This window comes from Marmota marmota, unplaced genomic scaffold (genome assembly GCF_001458135.2).
Source record: "Marmota marmota marmota unplaced genomic scaffold, marMar, whole genome shotgun sequence".
NCBI classification, from domain to species: domain Eukaryota; kingdom Metazoa; phylum Chordata; class Mammalia; order Rodentia; family Sciuridae; genus Marmota; species Marmota marmota.
The window spans coordinates 8,450,012-8,457,941 of NW_026000241.1; the positions used below are offsets into that span (position 1 = coordinate 8,450,012).

General features: G+C 40.6%; 1 protein-coding gene across 2 annotated transcripts in view; it reads right to left on the reverse strand.

Annotated features, from left to right (window-relative positions):
- Nucleotides 1–7,930, reverse strand: part of Klhl18 (kelch like family member 18) — a 51,890-nt gene that overhangs the window by 16,067 nt on the left and 27,893 nt on the right. For both annotated transcript variants that reach the window (XM_015489344.2, XM_015489343.2), the window contains exons 2-4: nucleotides 5,247–5,377; nucleotides 2,827–2,967; nucleotides 491–689 (exon numbers count right to left, since the gene is read on the reverse strand). In XM_015489344.2, the coding sequence (XP_015344830.1) occupies nucleotides 491–689; nucleotides 2,827–2,967; nucleotides 5,247–5,377 (471 nt within the window). The remainder of the gene's footprint in view (nucleotides 1–490; nucleotides 690–2,826; nucleotides 2,968–5,246; nucleotides 5,378–7,930) is intronic.

The window sequence follows — 7,930 nt, forward strand, 5'->3', positions numbered from 1 at the left end:
CATTCCCTGCCCTAAACTCTCTCTTTTCACTCTAAAATATCACCCAGTAACTATTCTTCCATTTCTCTACCTGTTCTTGTCTCTTCTGGAAAAGTCCCATCAGAGTCAAGTATGTAGTAATTTCTTCCACCTTAAGAAAAACAAACATCTCCTGACTGCCACAATGTTATCCTCTTCCTCAGAATAATACTCTTTCACAAAATTATCTAAGCTTATTATATCCAGTTCATGGCAATATCATTTCTGATAGTAAATACTGAAAATAGCCCAAATACCCAAGAATAAGGGAAGAAAGTGGGGTTGATAAAATAAACAGAATATTATTTAGACACTAAAATATACGAAAAATTTTCATGAAAAATACTTATAATAAAACTATCTGTCTATATGTCATGATCTTAATTTTGTGAGAAAGAAAATAACAGAAAACACTGATGGAAAGAAGAGCATCCCCTGTGTCACCTGTGCAAACTGCCACTGTGTCACCGACCTGTTCCTCTGACTTTACATTCAGCTCATCCCGGGACAGGAGCTCGAGCACATCCTCCAAGGGCAGGGCTAGGAACTCTTCCGACATAGACACCTCCACAAAGTGCTGGTGGATGAAGCTGTTGGCTGCGTCGTACAGCACGGCACACATCATTGTCTCTGCAAACTGGCGCACACCCAGGCAATTTTTTGGGTGAAGCCTTTTGGCATAAGAAAAGATGAAAAGAAAAAAACCAGAGGCAAGAAGAATGTTTGATTATTCTAAGGGTGGTTCTGGGTAGAGGTACAGAATAAAAACAAATTTTGGCCTCAATTTTTTTGGAAACCCCTTGTGATACCAGGTGCACCTCTCTGGTACTCAACATCAAAAGTATAAAATAAAGATGGATTATCCTCAAAGGCCTTTGCTTCTTGGACCTGGTGATCTGTGTCAAGGTGGAATGGGCCCTCGGGAAGTCTTGTAAGGTAACTATCAGAGAAGGCCCTGAAGTTGTAGACAGACAACGGCTCTGTGGACCTAACTCTTCAGTTCTCTGAAGAGTTAGGTCCACAGAGCCTTTGTCTGTCTAAAAAAGAATCCCAATGTTAGAAGCATCATCTCTCCCCATGGTTTAAATTCATTCTACAACTTCAGGGCCTTTTCTTGGTGACCAGAGGTATGGTAATGCTCTAGACCGTCAACCAGGAACAGCAGCAGCTGTATGTGGCAGACGGGTTTCCCAGGACATGGCTCTCCTGCCCCCTTCTCTGACAGTTACTTCACAAGACTTCCCGAGAGCCCATTCCACCTGGACATAGATCACCAGGCCTGTACTCACCTATAATCACTGTTCAGCATCTTTTAGTGTCTACTAGTGTCTGAATTCACTGTTGAAAGTGAAGACCTTGAAAGCCCCTAGGTGGTGCTGTTGTCCCTTGGCAAAGCTGTGAGAACGGCCAACTTAATCCTTCAAGAACAAACCGTTCTTCAAGTTTTATGGGAACAAAGAAATGAACTAAAACTGGTCTGTGTCCTTAAACATAGAAATGAATAGGAAAGGGCTGGGGCTGTAGCTCAGTGGTAGATTGCTCGTCTAACATGTATGTGGAAGGCACTGGGTTCAATCCTCAGCACTACATAAAAATAAAATAAAGGTATTGTATCCACCTACAACTAAAAAAAAATATTAAAAAAAAAGAAAGAAATGAATAGGAAAGATAGTTGTACCCTACATATCCCCATGCACCCCTCCAGCCTGACCCAGAAGTCATCCCAAGGCAGGCACAAGCCTAGCTCTGGAGCTACACTGTCACTATTAAGTCTCCATCTACAAAACCAGATATGGTACCATTGAAAATATTCATCTTTCACCTAGCAGATGAATGCCCCTACATGTGAGGCATCACTTCCAGTTATCATGACTAAAAGCACACATGCTTGTGAGTACCACACAGACAAAATGAGGACAGCAGGTTGGGTCCACATAGCAACCACTTGAGTTGGTAGAGTGGGAATAGGGAAGGGGAGGTCAGCTCTAACAGGTGATGAGGTTCAAAATGGCAGAGCTGAGGCAGAAGGAATACTGGTCTTAAGGCAAGGGACCCGGTGATCAGAGGAGGCTCAGGTGAAGGCTGGCCTAGGAGAGCAACATGCAGAGAGATGCTCTTTCAGTTCCACCCTGTGTGTATGTGGCCTAGAACTAACCCTCACCCTCAAACCTCTGGTGGTTAAAAGACCTTTACCTTATGACTAGGCTGCTCAGCCTCCTGAGAGGGGAGAGAAAAAGCCTTCTTATTTGTTATGTTACAAGGTCAAGGGAGAACCATGAAGCCCATTGCCAAGCACCAGAAATGAGCAGGGAAATGATCCATGGTCTTTATCCTAAAAAAAATAATAATGATTGCTCCCAGTAGATGAAGGGAGACAGAGAATTATAGGAGGTGAAATGTGGGTGGGCTCTAAAGAGTTAAATCCTAAAAGGGAAGGCAGGAAGTTTAAGAAATTTAAGGAGGAGGAAGTAGCCAAACAAAGATGGAGATGGTTATGGAATAATAATGAATGAATTAGTTTAGTGAGAAAATTAGCTAAATTAGCTAATTTCCATGTTGATCATATTGGAGAGGGAAGATGAAAAGAGGAACGTCACAACAAGGGAGAGGGCAGACACAGCAAACTGTGTTCTGCAAAGGCTGATCTCAAAGAGGTGGGCACTGTTTGGTAGTGATTTCAAGAACTGTCATCTCCACATACTAACCTTCTCACTTCACCCACTTCATAAATGCTATATGCACCAAGGACAGCAAACTGGCAGGGATTTTAGAAAGGGGATGACCATGCTCCCCACTACACCACCTCACCGTTCTCTGAGGAATGTGCAGCAGGCGTCTTTGATGCTTTGCAGCTGCAGGAAACTCGCCCCCATGAGCAATGACTGGACATTTTGCTGGTCAATGGCAAGGTTGCCGTTATAAGCAAAGTTGATCAGAGCCTCCAGGGCACTAAAGGAAAGAAGGAAAGCCATGAGAAGTTCTTCAGAGAGGAGTATTGTCCCACAGGTGACTCCAGCCTAATGAACTGACCTGACTACATGGACAACAGATGTGCCCTGTGTAAAAATCCATTTACCCATGTCCTTTGAGACTCTAAGTGAAATAACTACTTCAACACAGCCAAAGACTCACTTTACTTAGCTGTCTTCATTGTTCATATAATTTTACTGCAGAAAAATAATCTAGGTTAGGGTTGTAGCTCAGTGGTAGAGCACTTGCCTTGCAAGCGTGAGGCACTGGGATCGATCCTCAGCACCACAGAAAAATAAATGAATAAAAAATATTGTGTCCATCTACAATTAAAAATAAATAAATTAATTAAAATTAAAATTAAAAAAAAAAGAAAATTATTCACAAACTTACTATTGAAAATGCCAACGGTGACCGTTTCAAAGTTTGTTTTCAGTCTCTGTTTACCTATATGCACAAATTATATGGCTATAATCATAAAATACTTATCAAACCCTTTCTTATATTGCTATGTTTATTATTTTTGGTAGCTGCTATATGATATTTCAACATTGGAAATGTGCTACAATTAATTGCTGTTACTGGTAGGCATCATAGTGGTTACTGTCTCATTGCCATTATGTTTTAGATTATTATTATTGTTTGGAGGTAAATTTCTAGAATGAGACTTCAATGTATTTATTTATTTATTTGCCTCCAGTTCACACTGAGAATCAAAGTTAAATTCAGCCATAGGGCTGGATGAGTTCTGACCCCTCTCTATCTCTCTGACCTCATTACCTTCTACTCTTTTCCTTTTTTTAAAAAAAATATTTATTTTTCAGTTTTTGGCGGACACAGCATCTTTATTTTATTTTTATGTTCCAACAACCTGTACACACTCTCACCTCAGATCTTTTGCACTGGCTGCTCCTTTTGTTTGGAGGGCTGTTCTCCCATTCGGCTCATTTTCTCACCTCAGTTAAGGTCTTGGAACAAATATCACCCTACCACCTGGTCGCTCTGAAATGACCCCACCCATCATTCATTAACCTGTACTCTGCTTTACTTTTCTTGTACCACGTTCACTCCCAGCCATACCATTTATGTACTTGCCTCAAATTGTGCATACCATAGATGCTCAGTCAGTTTCTGTTGATGAAGCACTTGGATGCACAAAGAACTCAGCATGGTTTGTTCAGACGCAGACCTCAGAGAAAAGTGCACAACTGCCCTGGAGACCCACTGCTGTCTTTCCTTACTAGTAGCTGGCCTGAGATTCCTGTCTTGCAGTAGGTACAGATAATCCCCAATCATCCAGAGGTGACACACTTTCTCCTAGATCCCCTCCCTTTCCCTAGGTCTCACCACTATGAGATTAAGAGATAAGGTAACACATAATCATATGTTACTAGCTAATGGGATAACCTTGGGCTGGGGGCTTTAATTTTTTGACCCATCAAATAACCATAAAATTCTGCCATATTCTAGACCTATTGTCCAATACAATAGTCATTACACATGACTACTTAATTAAAATCAAATTTAAAATTCAGTTCCTCTGTCTTACTAGTCACATTTCAAGAGCTCAACAGCCATCTGTGGCCAGTGGCTACCATTTTGGACAGCACAAAAAGACCATTTCCATCACTGTAGAAAGTTTTAATGAATACTTTTCTAGAATACCGAGAAGGAAAGTAAATGAAGATATTTATTGGAAGAATTATTTTGCCAGCTAATAAATAGTTAGCTCAAAAAAGTATAGAGAGTAATACACTATCAAACTGATATCCAGCCCCAACTTATAAAAATATCTTAGACTTTAATAGTAGAGTAAAAACAACATCAAAACTCCCTTCATGGGGACTGGGGATATAGCTCAGTTGGCAGAGTGCATGTCTTGCATGCACAAGGCCCTGGGTTCTAATCCTCAGTACCACATTAAAAAAAAAAATCTGCCCCTGGGGTGGACTCAGCAACACATTAAAGGCAATAAAGGAGGGGGGAAAAAGTATTTCCTTAAAACTCCCTTCATTTGAACTCTGTCTCAAGTCACTGGCTGAGATTCTAATGTGTTTACTAATCATCTATTATCTGTATGAAGATGTGTTCTTAGATACCATATCCTGTTATATGATACAGGTCCTCAAATGGTCCCAAGCATAGGGTAAAATTGTGCCTGGAAAGCAGCTGGTAAATCCTAATGGTGAACCAGATCAATGAAATATCTGGTTGAAATATATGAGGAAAAAAAAAATCCTAATAGCAGGATTTAGTACCTTGGATCCATTCCTTGCATTACAATCTCATCCTGCTTGCACTCCATCATATCATTTGTAAACATAGCATGGAAGTACGGGATTGAGGCTGCTAAGACGATCCGGTGAGCACTGAATTTGTGGTCCCCGATCTGTGGGCAAAGTAAAATACAAAGACATATTGAGGAATGCAAACATAAAATCCCAATTTGGCCCTCCCACAGCTTACTCCTTTGCCCATTGCATCACAATCAAGGTTTATGATGAAGACCTGGAAATATTTTAAATTCAACATACAGTAGAAGAATGTAAACAATTCATTTAAAAAATACTTATTTTTTTAGTTATAGATGGACACAGTAACTTTATTTTATTTTTATGTGGCGCTGAGGATCAAACCCAGTGCCTCAGGCATGGTAGGCAAGCGCTCGACCTCTGAGCCACAACCCCAAACCAACAATGCATTTTAATGAGGTGTTAAATGATTAAAAATGTAAGCCTGAATGCTTCCAGTGATAAGTTTTTACTTTAATGGCATTCTCCAGTGTACCCCTCTCAACTCCTCAACCAACTCAAATACCTGACTCCTTCAATGCTAATCGCAACCTCAGTTTTATTGGAAGGAAGATGGATGCTAGGTATGGTGGCACACACCTGTAACCCCAGTGACCTAGGAGGCTGAGGCAGGAAGATCACAAGTTCAAAGCCAGTCTCAGCAATTAGTAAGGCCCTAAGCAACTTAGCAAGACCCTGTCTCAACAAATAAAAAAAAAATGGGCTGGGGATATGGCTCAATGGTTCAGTTCCCCTAGTACCAAAAATAGAAGAAGAAGGAGGAGGAGGAAGAGGAGGAGGGAAGGTAAAAGAGGAGGAGGCAGAAGGAGGTGGCAGAGAGAATACACAAACTGTCCAAGAACACTGGAGCTCCTAACAGTATGTTCTTCAATAAAAGTAAATATATAGTGAAAGTAGAGATGAGGAGAAATGAGACCAGACTTGAATAGGGGCTGTTTGTGAAGACCAATGATAGAGCATGATGCACCATGGGCTCAAAAGTTGGCGGTGGTGGGTGGGTAGGGGGTGCTGGGGCACCAAGCAGGCTGTGGTAGACAAGGAATAGTCCACAGCACCTCTGCAAAAAATAACTCTGATAGCAGCCAGCAGGAATGAATTGTGTTGCAGACAGGCCAGTGATCTGTATAGCCCAAAGGGACAGAAGCCAATTCTCTCTCCCAATTTGTATCAAACACTAACAGACACATGCCTGAAGAATTCTATAAAGTGTTTCACAACTATCTGCCAAAAGGCTATTCCCTTCAATAAGCTTTACCATTTATAGCTCCAAGCTATATAAACATTTCCACTTAAGAACTTTCTGGGGCTGGGGCTGTGGCTCAAGTGGTAGCGCGCTCGCCTGTCATGCGTGCGGCCCGGGTTCGATCCTCAGCACCACATACAAACAAAGATGTTGTGTCCGCCGAGAACTAAAAAAATAAATAAATATTTAAAAAATATATATATATAAAAAAAAAATAATAAATAAATAAAAAGTATTTTTAAAAAAAAAAAAAAAAAAAAGAACTTTCTGTTCTCTAGAAACAGCAAAACAGCATTTCCATCCCACTTTTCTCAGGTTCCATGTTACAGAAATGCCAGGGCATCTCACTACTTGATGCTCATCTCTGTCACATTTACTCAAGGATTCCAGTTCAAGTTCCATCATTATGTTATCATCTCCCTCTTCCTTTTCTTGTTTTTATTTTTATTTTTTTATTTTTTGGTACTAGGGATTGAATCCAGAAGTGCTTAACTACTGAATCACATCCCCAGCCCTTTTTCTTTTTTCTAAATATTTATTTTTAGGTGTATATGGACACAACACAATGCCTTTATTTTTATGTGGTGCTGAGGATTGAACCTGGGTCCCGCCTGTGCTAGGCGGGTGCTCTACTGCTGAGCCCCAATCCCAGCCCCCCTAGCCCTTTTTCTTGATTTTTAATTTTGAGACAGGATCTCACTAAGTTGCTTAGGGCCTCCCTAAGTTCCTGAGGCTGGCTCTGAACTTGCGATCCTCCTCCCTCAGCCTCCCAAGCTGCTGGGATAACAGGCATGAGCCACCATGCCTGGCCATCACTATATCTTCTTTGACTTAATTATTATCTTATTATCTGAAAACAGCCCTTCAAGATCATAAACACAATCTTGCAAATGCCAAAGGATCCTTATCAGATTCAAATTTTTTTAAAAATCACAATAATACAATAATACATTTCTCAAAATTGCTCTAGAAGATACATAATGAAAAATAGCAGTCTGAGTCCACTCCTGAATCCTGCTCCCAGGAACTTCCTTCTTCTGGGATTTAGTTTCACCTTTCTAAATAATATGCCAAAATGTTACTTCTTGAATTTTCACTTAAAGATATCTCCTGTGGCAGCCAGCTCCAAATAGCCTCCAATGACACTGCCTCTAGGTATTCACATCCTTATGCAGTTCTCTCTCACAATGCATCATGGTTAGTGTATGTAACTAATAGAATACAGCAGAACTGATCTTCAAGAGTAGGTTGAGTGGGCTGGGGTTGTAGCACAATGGTAGAGCTCTTGCCTAGCATGTGTAAGGCATTGGGTTTGATTCTTAGCACCACATATAAGTAAATAAAGGTCCAATGACAACTAAAAAAAAAAAAAAAAAAAAAAAAAAAA